At 48.4% G+C, this 13,239-nt stretch overlaps 4 protein-coding genes across 4 annotated transcripts; 3 read left to right on the top strand and 1 right to left on the bottom strand.

Moving 5' to 3' along the window:
* Nucleotides 1-240: 240 nt before the first annotated feature.
* HD556DRAFT_1226076 (uncharacterized protein) lies at nt 241-600 on the top strand (the record flags this gene model as incomplete). Its single annotated transcript, XM_041297057.1, has 2 exons — nt 241-382; nt 440-600. The coding sequence occupies 2 exons, from the start codon at nt 241-243 to the stop codon at nt 598-600; spliced, it is 303 nt and encodes a 100-aa protein (XP_041166514.1).
* A 3,825-nt stretch (nt 601-4,425) lies between these two features.
* On the top strand, nt 4,426-6,147 carry HD556DRAFT_1212531 (P-loop containing nucleoside triphosphate hydrolase protein; the record flags this gene model as incomplete). The annotated part of the gene is made up of 7 exons (XM_041296594.1): nt 4,426-4,482; nt 4,531-4,805; nt 4,859-5,371; nt 5,427-5,707; nt 5,753-5,845; nt 5,899-6,053; nt 6,103-6,147. Coding segments are annotated over 7 exons (1,419 nt in total), but the record flags the coding sequence as incomplete, so codon positions are not given.
* Nucleotides 6,148-7,015: 868 nt separating this feature from the next.
* HD556DRAFT_1437061 (uncharacterized protein) lies at nt 7,016-7,660 on the bottom strand (the record flags this gene model as incomplete). Its single annotated transcript, XM_041305645.1, has 2 exons — nt 7,016-7,218; nt 7,441-7,660. 2 exons carry the CDS (start codon nt 7,658-7,660, stop codon nt 7,016-7,018), a joined length of 423 nt encoding a protein of 140 aa, XP_041166512.1.
* A 781-nt stretch (nt 7,661-8,441) lies between these two features.
* On the top strand, nt 8,442-12,485 carry HD556DRAFT_1437060 (uncharacterized protein; the record flags this gene model as incomplete). The annotated part of the gene is made up of 18 exons (XM_041305644.1): nt 8,442-8,555; nt 8,620-8,644; nt 8,703-8,831; nt 8,883-8,975; nt 9,036-9,179; nt 9,226-9,471; nt 9,523-9,710; nt 9,760-10,351; nt 10,402-10,500; nt 10,549-10,791; nt 10,842-11,393; nt 11,445-11,507; nt 11,555-11,648; nt 11,701-11,743; nt 11,796-12,019; nt 12,074-12,215; nt 12,264-12,326; nt 12,384-12,485. 18 exons carry the CDS (start codon nt 8,442-8,444, stop codon nt 12,483-12,485), a joined length of 3,156 nt encoding a protein of 1,051 aa, XP_041166511.1.
* Nucleotides 12,486-13,239: the final 754 nt, after the last annotated feature.

Below are 13,239 nucleotides of genomic sequence, written 5' to 3'. Positions count from 1 at the left end.
ATTTCCCATTCTTATCCCCTCGTTATGACAAACACCAGCACAAATAGGCACTCTTTGAAATCCCTCACGAACCCTGTGGGATCAAAAGGGGCTGACCAAACAACAATTGAAAAGCCACGCTTCCCATCTATCTCACCATGCCCATCCATCGAGGCGAGCAGCTCGTCCTCTAGCGACTCGAGCTCATCGTCACCGACAGCGCGGTGGCGGCGTTCCCCATCTCCAGAATCCCGACCATCAATGGTCATCCAGAGCACTCTTTCAACGCACTCTCTGTCCGTTGTGCTCCCACGTGCCATACAATCAGAAATGGTGACTGTCTCTGTCAAAAAGGGAGATAAGTTGAATATCGTGGCTGATGCATGGCACATGGAGAATGATTGTAAGTATGCACCATGCATTAAATGGTAGAGTCTCAACTCATTCTCGTGGATCTTAGGTCATTACGAGTGGCAAGTACACTTTGCACCTGGTGACGCAGATATGCCTAGTGTCCGTGCACGGTTCGCGCCTGACGGGAAACTTACTATCACTGTTCAGCGACGTATCCCAGGGCAAACCTCAGGCTATAGTCGGGGACCACTGGGAACCAGGTTCTGATATATGCAGTCCTAATACAGTAGCCATACGTTATTTACTTTTTTCCAAAGCAATTCCAGTGTAGCATGACCACGCCTACTACTATACGTTCTCTTAGTACTAAGTCATATCCTGTATTCAAGATCCATAGGGGTATTTCCCCATTTACGAATCAAAGACATGTTCCCATGAAAGGTTCTTCTAATTCGTTTCGCGACAAGCCCGACTTGCTCCGAGTCCCCAGGAAGTTGACGGTCCAAGAGCTCCAGTGTGGTACAGACCAGGACCTCATTTAGACGTGGGCGATATTCACCAGAACTTCTTCAAGCACGGTGGTACTCGGATACTAGCCAGCATCTGATTCGGACGCGTCACTGAGATGCCAGCCAAGGCGACTCGTCGGGGCTTCGAAAGTGACTGTCACCGCGAAAAGATGAAAGGGAAAACTCGAGAGTTGTTAGCACCCATGAACATGGTTATGTTATGCCAGGTGAGCAAGAGGCAGTAATAATTATCCTATATCCGAGTCAAGCCACACAGGTACTAGTACCGTCCTCGATGTTACTCACGTGAACTATAGTGCTTATTCCTGGGTCCAATGGACCTTCTGAATCTCTCGCGCATCACCAAGGCCTGTCGAAGTTCACTCGTGCGAAGGTCCTCTGCATTCATCGCTCGCCGAAGTGACAGATTGCAAACTTTCTTGATATTGCCCAACTGATTCGAGCAAGCCAGAGTACGCAAATCTGGCGTTTCGTTCTCGTTGCCATGTATGTGCTTCGTGAATAACACTCCATACACTCGGGCTAACCGACTTTTGAGGGGTGCGGAAAGGAGTCTGTCTGTTGTGTAGCCGCTTAGGGTTAGGTACATGCCATCCGCAAATATGGTATGCGTCTAGAGACCCCCATTCTCGATCACTCAGTTATTGTGCTCACATAGATGGACTCTCAGGACGACGACTTCGTCAGAAATTCACAATTCAGGTATAAAAATGATTGCAAGTGGTTCGCCATACTAGCAGCAGATGTCAAAATGGGCACTGGTGTGCGCCAAGTTTGATTCGTATGTGTTGCTGTGAATTGATCGGGTTTCAGGTAAACTGGTGCTGCCATGCTTGCGATCATAGTTTGAAGCGCCCAAACACGATCTTTCCGGCAAGAACAAAAAGGACCGACAGCTTACACCCTTCAGCAAGCTAAAGCGGCAAGTCAAGCGATTAAAGAGGTGCATATCTTGTTATCGCTGTATGAGGCCGTAATTCAGCTGATATCTAACGCATGCGAAATCGTGTCATATGGGAGATAGAGGCTGCGCATCACTGCAAGGGAATATCAAGTTTACACGTGAACGGGAGTCAGCTCTATTCTCACTGCTTTTATTTCGGCATTCATCACCCCCTCAGACAGGGTCAGGATCATATCATAAGTGAATTCCAATTCCATCAGATGTATAACGATTTCGGGAAAAAGTTTGTTAAGCATCCTGGTGTAAAAGAAACCAAACTGCTGACGCCGAGGTGTAAGTTGCCTATCGTGTATGTTAGCCTTGCTGATAGCCAGTTTGGCAGCATGGATTCGCGTCCAGGGATTACTCCCGTTACATCCATGAGATGAGAAAGAATAAAATGGCTACCCTCGTCTATCTAACGCGTTGCGATATATTGGAAACTGCTTACCGGCAATCTTTGGAAGACAGGACTTGGCAACGCGACCTGGATGAGCCAATGCTGGACTGGCATTGTCTCACTACATTAAGAGGATTCGATGACATCATCAAGGTTCCTCCGTAGGTTCTTTTCAGAGATGATGTATTTTCTTCGTTCTCGCCAAGCTTTGAAATCCTGGCCCCGTTACAAAAGAAAGCGGAGCTGAAGCTCTCCGCATTACTACGTCTATTGCCCACATCCTCAAAGATCAGCGGGCCCGGGGGTGACCACGACTGTACTTTCCTTAGACTTGGGTTGGCCAGCTCATTCTTCCTTTACAGACGAGGATTGTTCGCGTATCCAAAGGTTTTTGCCGTGTGTTTCTTAACCTGGAAACGCTGTCAGTGCTGGATGACGCCCATGTTTTCGAAATGGAATTTTGGCACATTGCATAGGGATATTTCTCATTGCCAGAGCGTTGCTGCTAGCCGTCTTTTGTATGGAGTGACGGTATCCACTTGTTCATCATGGCAGGTTAATTCCATTGTGCTTTGTGGTAGTCTATTGATTCCATGCACTCTGCCCGTTTACTGACATCAGCATGCAACGTGAAGAACGTCCAGTTATGTTATACTCAGGTCCAACATTTGTCTAATGATTAGTGGCAGCGCTAGTCGTTAAAGCCGTTGGCTAGCTCTGTCTACCTTCTGGGCGTTGCTGCGCGGGGTTCTACCATAGAGGGTTCATGCAGTAGTACACCACCCGCTGACGCTTCATAGTACAGGACGCTCGCTGTCAGAACATTTTGCTGTGGAGCAGTAACAGATTTCGAGCAGTCAGCACTAGTGCGATGAGGTGTCGCCGTGGCTAGTATGCGCATGCATCATCGATCTACATTTCATCTCAAAAATGTGACGAAAACCAGAAAGAAGTCAATAATAATGTCACACAGCTGTTCGCTTCAGAATACGTCACGTGAATGGCATCGAGAGCAGCGAATGAGGACATTTTAGGCTTCCACAACATCAGGGGTAGCAATAGTAGGGTCTAATCCGCAGAGGTTAACTATATCTTCCTTCAATTCGCCCTTTGTTGCGGGGACAATGGTAACAATCAGCATTCTGATCGATAGTGACCCCAAATAGCGCGCCTAGCAGAGTAAATTTGGACTCGGCGAGTCGCGGTTGTGGTCAGCAATACTTAGCCAACCAGCGAGTCTGAGAATAATCACAGATGCATTTAGATCCTTCCATGGAGTTCTGGAGCCAGAAAAAGAGCTTGGCCGGGTAAGAGTCAGGACGACACTTTGGACAAAGCGGCAAAGGCTGCGGAGAGATTGTGATACCTATAGACAATGGAAAGACTAGGAAGGTCGCTTAAACTTGAAGGGCTGGGAACCACGGGGACTGCTCGGAAATCCTAGCTGGAGTCAGGACTCAACAAGCGCCCACCTAGTCATAAGGCTTCGGGTCCGGATGATCCTCCTTGCAGACCTTGAAATAGAGTTGCATTCCATCGTTAGACATTGCCACTCACCACCATCATCCACCATGCCCACAGCAACAAGACTGCTCTATCAACATCTTATGGAAGTCGACAGTGGACAGCTGTCGGCCCATATTATATCTGAATCCAACTTAATCGAAGAGCAACATCAGTTGCGCAGTCTGTTAGAAAGGAACGAGGGACGTGCCCTTGGCCTTGCTGGCGGATTTGCGCCCACTGGAGAGCTCGCGATGCTTGCAATCGCCGACACGTCCACTATTATCATTATCGAGTTCGAGTTGAAGAAGAACAAGAGGAACGGACGCGATAAACGGCGCCCTGTCACACCCGCCAGTGACTCGAGAGGCAACACTGCCGCTCGGGTGTTTTTGACACAGAACCTCCTTCGTCGCACAACCGGATTCTTATACGCTTTCGACGTCGCTTCGATCGCTCTGGCTCTATTTCAAACACTTGATCTTCGAATCGCAAATGCGATCGATATGCAGAGCGTATCGAAAACACGTGTCCCGCTCGCCATTGTTAAACAGGTCGTCGGTGATCTTCATTGTGTACATGATGTAAACATCAACGGAATATTCTGCGATGATAGTATCATCAATCATCTGCCTGTGGGCCCCGCCACTAATAATGGCATTACTCCACTTGCACTGCGTGCATGGATCGCACACTATCTATCGCAACTTTCAAGCATGGAAGATCGCCTCGCGCAAGTGCCCCTGGTAGACACCTTCCGGCTCTCTGACGAGGTAGATCACTGCCATCTGGACGATGGATGGCGCTGATCATAATCACAGGCCTTGAAGTTTCTCTCGAAGAGCTCGAAGGATTCGTTCCAGCTCGAGCAGAAGAAGCCGATCGAGGTCACGCGCCAGTTTGCTACTTCTGTCGATCATAAGAATAACCACATACATGCCCAAGTTGACAGATACAAGAACAGAATTCGCAAAAACCACCATCAGGCATGTAGTCCGCGTGTCCACACTGTGCCTTGCTTGACAAGTGATTACCTCAGCATGCATTCATTGATATCGGCGGGCGCGATGGGCGGGGCTTCACTGTCAACGGGAAGGTTGGCATTCCTCAGGGTTGCACCGCCAAACTTGCTACCACCAACAGTCTCAGTTTAGCTGGCAAGAGCGTCGGCTCGATCAAGATTGTCGGTCGTGAAGACCCTACTCAGGCTGAGAGCCAGCGTGCTCAAAAGGTTCTAGAGATCCTCCAAGGTCTCATCAACCTCGAGCACGACAACCCATGGGTTCAGCTCATATTCTTTTCCTCTCCCAGGGACGACTTCGAATGGCCCTCCGCCTGGACGGAGGAGGCGAATGATGCGGATATTGTCAGATACTGTGCCAACCGTGTCAGTCGCCCCCTCAATCCATCTCAGACGAAAGCTGTGAAGCAAATGCTCCAGCAGTCAAATGACAAGCGTCTTACTGTCATCCAGGGGCCCCCTGGAACCGGTAAGACCACTGTCATCGCTTCGTTTGTTCAGACTGCCCTTGCCGGTGGACTCTCTGGTATCTGGCTCATTGCTCAGTCCAATGTTGCCGTTAAGAACATCGCAGAGAAACTTGCTGACTTTGGCCTGACCAATTGGAAGCTTCTCGTCTCAAAGGATTTTTTTGAATACTGGTCAGTCCTTTCACTAGCGGACTTCTTTCCCTTTAGGCAGACTGACATAATCTAGGCACGAGCACCTCTATGCCAACATTCGGGCCAATATCATCATATCGGAGGACTTCAAGGCGCCAAATTTCTACCAGGAGCTCCGAAACAGCCCGGTTATTCTCTGTACCCTCTCTATGCTTTCATCTTTTGCTCTTCGCATGCATGGAGGTTTTAAAGCCGCACCACTCAGGACCCTCGTCATCGACGAAGCATCCCAAATTGAGATCGGTGACTACATACCTCTCTTCACCTCTCACACCTCCATCCGAAAGGTTTGCTTCATTGGTGATGATAAACAATGTGAGTATTTCTTCTGCATACTATCACATGTTCTGATATCTTCAGTACCACCCTATGGTCAGGATGATATCCAGGACCTCAAGAGCATCTTCGAGGTCAAGCATATCAAGGACCGTGCCATTTTCCTAGATACCCAATGTAAGTCCTTTACCTAATGTTCCCGTGTCCCAAATTTTACCATTTTATTGTAGACAGGATGCCCCCTCAAATTGGACAGTTCGTATCTACATTTGTGTATGATGGCCTACTCGAGTCAAATCCGCAACATTCCGTCACGAACGAGAGGATGGCTTGTCATTTTATTAACATTCCCAGCCAGGAACAGTCACATGGGACTAGTTGGAAGGTAAGCCACTTGAATTCGGCCACTCGCAGTTGGCTAATGTCATGTGCAGAACGTTGAAGAGTGTCAAACCATTCTCCACATCGCTACCATGCTGCAAGCAAAGAACAAGCAATTCCGCATCATCACCCCCTACGACGCTCAGCGAAGTTTGATCGAGGAGTGTTTAAAGCTCAATGAGCTTGATTGGGAGGACAAATGTTTCAATGTTGACTCGTTTCAAGGTTCGTTCTCGCAACATATATTTGTAACATCATATTTATATGGTTCGTTCGTGGCAGGTAACGAGGAAGATTACATTGTGATCTCACTTGTGCGATCCACGGCGCTCGGATTCCTCGCCGACCGACGCCGGACTAATGTCATGCTTACTCGATGCAAGAAAGGCATGATCATCTGCACGAGTCAGAAATTTATGAAGCGGGCAGGGTGTAAGTCACTCGTGGGCAGGTTGTTAGAACATTATGAACACACGTGGATCGACAAGGATGACTTGGAGAAAATTGCGCTGTAGGTGGGCCCGCGAAGATGCTAGTTGTTGACGACCTCGACCACGGTAATGATGGTTAGTTGTATGATACGTAGTTGGTTTGTATGACAGCTCGCGCGGTCATGAGACTCCTTATAAGGGGCATAATTTTCTTTTTCTTGGAATAAAAAATAAATTTCTCATTTCAATTACATCTGAGTGGTGTATTGCATGGTGAGCGATAAGCAGGTATAGTTTCGTTTTGTGCAAATAAGAGTAGGCTAATTTGGTGGAGTTTGGACCTCAACACAAACTGGGCAGGTATTGTGCAGCGACAAGCGAGGACGGTCGTTGGTGGCCGTTTCATGCATGCAGAAATCTTGATCCAGTATCCAAGCTTCTACTGAATCTGTATGGTGTCCGATGATCTCTCCATCAGTGTCGGATCCTCATGTTCAACGAGCCAAGGCACAAACCTTGGTCGACGCTACCAGGCCTATAACCGCGCCTGTACTCGCGCGTCTGCCCCATCCACTGATTTCTTCTTTTTGTCTTTTAACTCGAGCTCTCCAGCCTCGCAAATCGCGCACATATCCCGGAGCGCATCTGCGATATGTTGCTTGAACTTGTTCGTGAAGGTGAGCGCGGATGAGAATTTGGACTCGACACATAATTTGATGTGATTGAGTGCTATGAGATCTGTGAGAGAACAGAGTATGAGCTTGGTTTTGTGACAAGGGTGAGCGTGAGCGGAATTGCCAATTAAATTCGGAAACGAAACACCTTCAGTCGACCTGGTCAACTGATGGTGATGTCGGCGATAATAACAAATGCAGATGGGAAACTATTACAGACGAAGAATCCCTCGCTGAGGTTCGACGATCCCGCAAAACAATTGTGAAATCAACGAATAAACCTTACAATTAATCCCATAACCATCCTCCCAACCAGCTCCAAAGCCAGTGCCTCTGAATTGGTCACCGGCGCTCAAGCCACTAGTGCTGAGTTTCCACTCCTGAGAGCGAGAGAAAAGAAGGTCGGCGAAGAGAGGGTGCGTACGCTTTTGCGGGGGGTCAGTGGGCCCTGATTTCGAGGGAGAGTCCGAGGAGGAAGTAGATGTGGCAGGGAGTTCTTCTAGCATCAACTTCAGGCCTAATAAGTGCCTGTCGATTCCACGACCTATAGCGGCTTCCCTCGTGCGCCCTGCATGCGTCTGGATAGCCTGTTGGAGGAGGGAAATAAGTGCACGGGGCTGATCAGATTATTGTATCAAAAACCACAGGTTCCCGTTGTCATCACTATGAGGGTATAAAACAAATTCACCTCCACTTCGTGTTGGCCCCCCTTTGCCACACACTCAGTTCCACGTCCCCGTCCATTTCCCAGTGTGCTGTATCTTGTAGTCAACCAGGTTCAGGGCAGAGTTGATCTTGACCAGGAGCTGCCCGGTATTGGGGCTAGGGATGCTGCGAGAGCCGACTTTGCAGTTGCTCCGCTTTTTGGGAATAATAAGAGCTTTCTGTTGCGGAGACACGGAATGTGGGGATACAGTGACTTGAGGTCTTCTGACTCTTCACCGCACTTGCTACCTATATGATAATCTGAAAAGTCTCGATGAGCAAGGAGTGATCATATGGATAATGGAAGTAAACGACATCATTTGAAGAGATGATAACAGGCGGTGTCCCGTTATTGATTACAAGCACCACGACCTATACATTACATAGATGCGACTGGAGCAAGGCTCAGCAGTCGGACCGAAAACGAAAGCCCCCCCTTCTAGGCTGGGACTCGCCAGAAATGGAAAGAGTTTCGCGCAGGTGTTCCGCAGTGTGTTGGCTGACAACTGTTGCAGCGCTGCGTGCACCGCTGCTACCTACTGCAAGGAGAGTAGGATGCGGACAACATTAATGCGAACGATCATGCATAAACGATTTCCAATATCTGTACTTGGCTTCGTGTTGATACCTTTGGTCTCTGGACGGATAGACAACTCGTCGTGGCCAACAAGCGGAATGTCCCACTACGAGATATCCGTACGTACTACCAGTCATTCATAACGTCGTGTCTTGAGGTGCTCAGATATCACTTCTTTCTTAGTCGCTCGCGTCTTCTCCCTCAATAAGTATGTCTTTTGCATCTATTTGGATCGCTCGTTGACCACTTCGTGCTCTCTAACCTAGACAAGTGTCCACCTTGTTTCAATTGTCTTCTTCCAGCGTTCACCTGCGGACAATTTGGTCACTGCGACGAATACGATGGACAATGTAAATGTCCTCCAGGCTGGGGTGGGATAGATTGTTTGCTTCCCCGTAAGTCACCAGCTCAGCGCCGTTTGGATGCTTACGTGTATCCCTTTCTAGAGTGCGGTTCCCTAGCAGATGGCGTAGAGAGGCCACTCCGAGAAAATGATCCATGTCAATGCAAGGATGGCTGGGGAGGTATAAATTGCAATGGTACGAATCATTCTGCATCATAATATGTCATTGCCATTCGACCTAATCAACTCCCGTCAGTTTGCAAGACCAACGATGCCTGCGTTGGCTTCCCATTAGCTGGCGGCATCCATACCGATATGGTAGATGAAAATGTCGCAAACATGACTTGTTACACTGGCGGCGAGACTGTTTTTAGCAATCACCAAATGTGTGACATTACTAGTACGCCCTCGGAATGCATCGACATGCCGTATACTAATCTTGGTAGACCGCAAGATCTTGGACATGCTCCCCGACCGCCCCCCGCAAGTCACATTCAGTTGCGATAACTCCACTGCGACATGCGGCTTTCAGTTCTGGACCGCACAAGAAGAATCCTTTTATTGTGCGCTGGACACGTGCTCTTCTGAGGCCCAACCGGGATACGACACGAACACTACAATCTATGCATGTGAACATATCAGATGCAAATGCATTCCTGACAAGTTCCTTTGTGGAGAGGATGGAAGTGTTGGTAAGGATGCGCCGTCACTTACTTTAAACTTTTTATGAGATTCCGTCATAGATATCAGCGACTTCCTGACAGAAGAAATTCGTGGACCCGCGACCTTCAGCTGTAAGACTTCTACTGGGTGTAGGTTTGAGGAGCCCGCTATGAACAATCTAATCAACGATATCTTCGGCGATGCATACATCACCCTCCAGTGTGCAAGTGGAGAATGCTTGCATTACTCTCAAGTTCCAGGGTTCCATGTACGTAGAGTGATTGAATTGACGCGTTCGTGTCCTCACAATCTCATAGCCCATACCTAAACCCGACAACACCAAATGGATTGCCCTGAGCTCTGCCGGTGCAGGTTTGATTGTTGTCCTGACTGTTGCAATTCTTTGGTACGTCGGTCGATCGCGCAACGGTGGTGACTTCGGAAAAATCAGGCTGCCGGAAAACGAAGCTTCGAAGCTCATGACAGACCATGTCCCCGCATCTCTCCATTTTTCGAATATATCTTACTTTCTTGGCAACCGCATTATCCTCGACAAAATTTCTGGGGCCGTCAAGCCGGGTCAAGTCATGGCGATCATGGGTGCATCCGGCGCGGGTAAATCTACCTTCCTTGATATCCTCGCTCGCAAGCGCAAGATGGGCCAAGTCAGCGGCACGACACTCGTCAACGGGCGAGAGGTCGCGGACGCGGAGTTTAAAAAGGTGGTGGGTTTTGTGGATCAGGAGGATACATTAATGAGCACGTTGACGGTATATGAGACCGTGCTGTATTCTGCGCTATTGCGACTCCCGCGAGAGATGAGCTTAGAGGCGAAGAAGTACAGGACACTTGAGACAATGAACGAACTCGGTATCCTGGGTATCAAGGACTCGAGAATTGGTGACTCTGGTACGCTTGATGTCTGCTCGGGTTAAGGGTGCATACTAATTGTTGCGTAGGACGCCGGTCAATATCCGGAGGGGAAAAGAGACGCGTTTCGATAGCCTGTGAATTGGTCACAAGCCCTTCGATATTGTTCTTAGATGAGCCTACAAGTGGTCAGATTGTGCTTTGATGAATCCCAATAACACGCTGACATTGTATAGGATTGGACTCTTATAATGCCTTTAATGTTGTCGAGAGCCTGGTGACCCTTGCACGCGATTACAATCGGACCGTTATCTTCACCATTCACCAGCCTCGCAGTAACATTGTCGCCTTATTTGATCATCTTGTCCTCCTCGCTCATGGGAAAATGGTGTATTCTGGAGAATTCGCCAAATGCCAAGAATACTTCGCTAGCATCGACCAGCCATGTCCACCAGGGTTTAATATCGCAGATTATCTCAGTGAGTAGTGTCATGATTCTATGGTACTGCGCGACTGACCTCTGTCATAGTCGACCTAACAGTGCATGCTGGACTTGAACCACGAAGCCCGGACTCCCCTTCTAATGATGCGGTATCGTCGACATCTGGTGACAACCTTTTAGATGAGGAGCGTGCCGTTGGTGCATCGTCTGTACGATCACAAGGTCGCTCTTCCACTGCGGTGGAGGAAGAAACTGAGCTCCGAACCCGTGGCGTCTCTTTCACATCCTCAATCAAACGCAAGACCTCGCAGCTTCTGGAAGCTGTCCGAAGCTCACCATCTGGTAACAGCACGATTGCTCCCAAACTTGCGCAGCTTGTCGAGGCGTACTCTACGAGTGAAGTTGCACAGTCGATCAAGGCCGAGGCAGAGGAGGTTGCTACTGCACAGCGTGGAGCTGATGCGTCACACGCGGATGGTGAACTGCGAGACGTTGTGGTTGAAAACTCTTTACTGCGGGGTCGGAAAAGAGCCAGTTGGGGAACGCAGTTTACGATTTTAAGCGGTCGGGCGTTTAAGAATCTCTACCGTGATCCGGCATTACTGGCAGCTCACTATCTATCCTCTGTCGTGCTGGCTTGTGAGCCATCACCTTTTCTTGTGTTTTCATATATTCATATACCTTTCTCAGTGATCTGTGGCCTCTTTATCCATAACGTCAGCAATGACATCGCAGGCTTCCAGAACCGGCTTGGTGAGTAGCCTTGTGATAGTTTATTTTATTTGACTGATAGGATTCAGGCCTTTTCTTCTTCACATTGTCGCTCTTCGGCTTCTCGTGCTTATCTAGCCTTGGATTATTCGCGAACGAGCGAGTGCTTTTCATGCGTGAAAGGTAGGGAGATTCTTACAAAACATGTTTCCCGCACTCATTCTATATATATCAGAGCAAACGGCTACTATTCGACCTTCACTTACTTCTCTTCAAAGGTAACCAACATTTAATCATACTGTATTTTTTTCTAATTTGGCCCTTGGCCAGGTTTTGTTTGATATCCTGCCACTCCGCTTGGTGCCTCCAATTGTCTTTGGTGGCATTGTTTACGGCCTAGTTGGTCTCGTGCCCACAGTTCCGGCTTTTTGGAAGTTTATATTGACGCTCGTGCTATTCAATTTGACAACAGCAAGCGTGATCCTTCTATTGTCGATAGCATTTGCCAGTACCAGCGTGGCGAGCTTAGTTGGCACCTTGATCATGCTTTTCAAGTGAGCCATCCTACGTATCTAAATGCCGGCAGTGTTGATTGATAATCACCACAGCCTCCTCTTCACAGGCCTCCTGATCAACAGGGACACTGTCACACCCGCTTTGCAGTGGTTGCATACCGTCTCATTCTTCCACGCTGCTTTCGAGGCGCTTGCCGTGAATGAACTGAGATATCTACAATTGAAGGAGATTAAGGTAATGTCGGTGACCAATTTTTTTTGTCGTCTAACGTGTTCGCTTCAGTACGGTGTTGAATTGGACGTTCCTGCGGCCACCATTCTTTCGATATTTGGTCTTAGAGCTCAGGTGGGTGATAGATGCTTACACTGTCGTACATTGTGTGCTGATGTTCTGATCCGGTAGTCATTTTGGTGGCCGAATATATCCCTGCTTGGTATCTTCTTCGTGGTATTTACGACTGCGAGCTTCCTCATGCTGCATTTCTTCGTAAAGGAAAGACGGTAAACGTCCTTTCTTGTATGCACGTTCGTGAAAGACGATATAATAAGATATCTCTACTCATATCGTATTGTATGAATACTACAATAGCAATACATTTTTCAGCGTCCCAGGACAAAGAGGCTTGTGTGACGAGTTTGGTGTGTCACCTGCCTTGGTATCCGTGTTCATAGATGATTTTGATCAGTCCACCCAAGCTCCATGTAGGTGGTTCCTTGAGGAGCAATTAAAATTTTTGACCTGTAGACGCGACTAGGCCATTGTTGCCGACGTTCCTTGAGCGAACTGTATGACGGTGAGTCACGATTCATACTAGATGGTCCCGTGGGCGGGAGATCAGTACGTATCTCGATTCTTTTTTTGTAACAATGGCTCATTATCCCCCGTGCACATAAATAGCGCTATCCAGGCCTTGTGCTCCTGAGGACATCGGTCACGATTTATCCGGACAAATCACGGAAAAACCACTCTTGCCTACCTGGGCCAGCTGCATGCAGTCAGGTTGATAGCGCAATTGAAATCTTCAATCCACGACGTGTGTATTTTAGACGAACGCCGTCAACCACTGGGAACGAATGCATATGCCGCTGAGATTGAGCACCTCACATTGGGGTGTACTAATCGGCGGTGGAAAACGTTCATACTAGCTGCTGAATGGTAGCGAATTAGGACCTATTATGACCGCTCCAGACGTCGTTCCTTGTGTCCCCGGTACAGCCCCCCTTCTGATCGATTTGGTTAAGGTCCAGGAAGTCCTGCC

The sequence above is a fragment of the Suillus plorans genome, assembly GCF_016647745.1.
Source record: "Suillus plorans strain S12 chromosome Unknown HD556scaffold_3, whole genome shotgun sequence".
Classification (NCBI taxonomy): Eukaryota; Fungi; Basidiomycota; class Agaricomycetes; order Boletales; family Suillaceae; genus Suillus; species Suillus plorans.
Note: the sequence above shows the minus strand (reverse complement) of the source record. Positions and strands in the feature narration are given on the sequence as shown.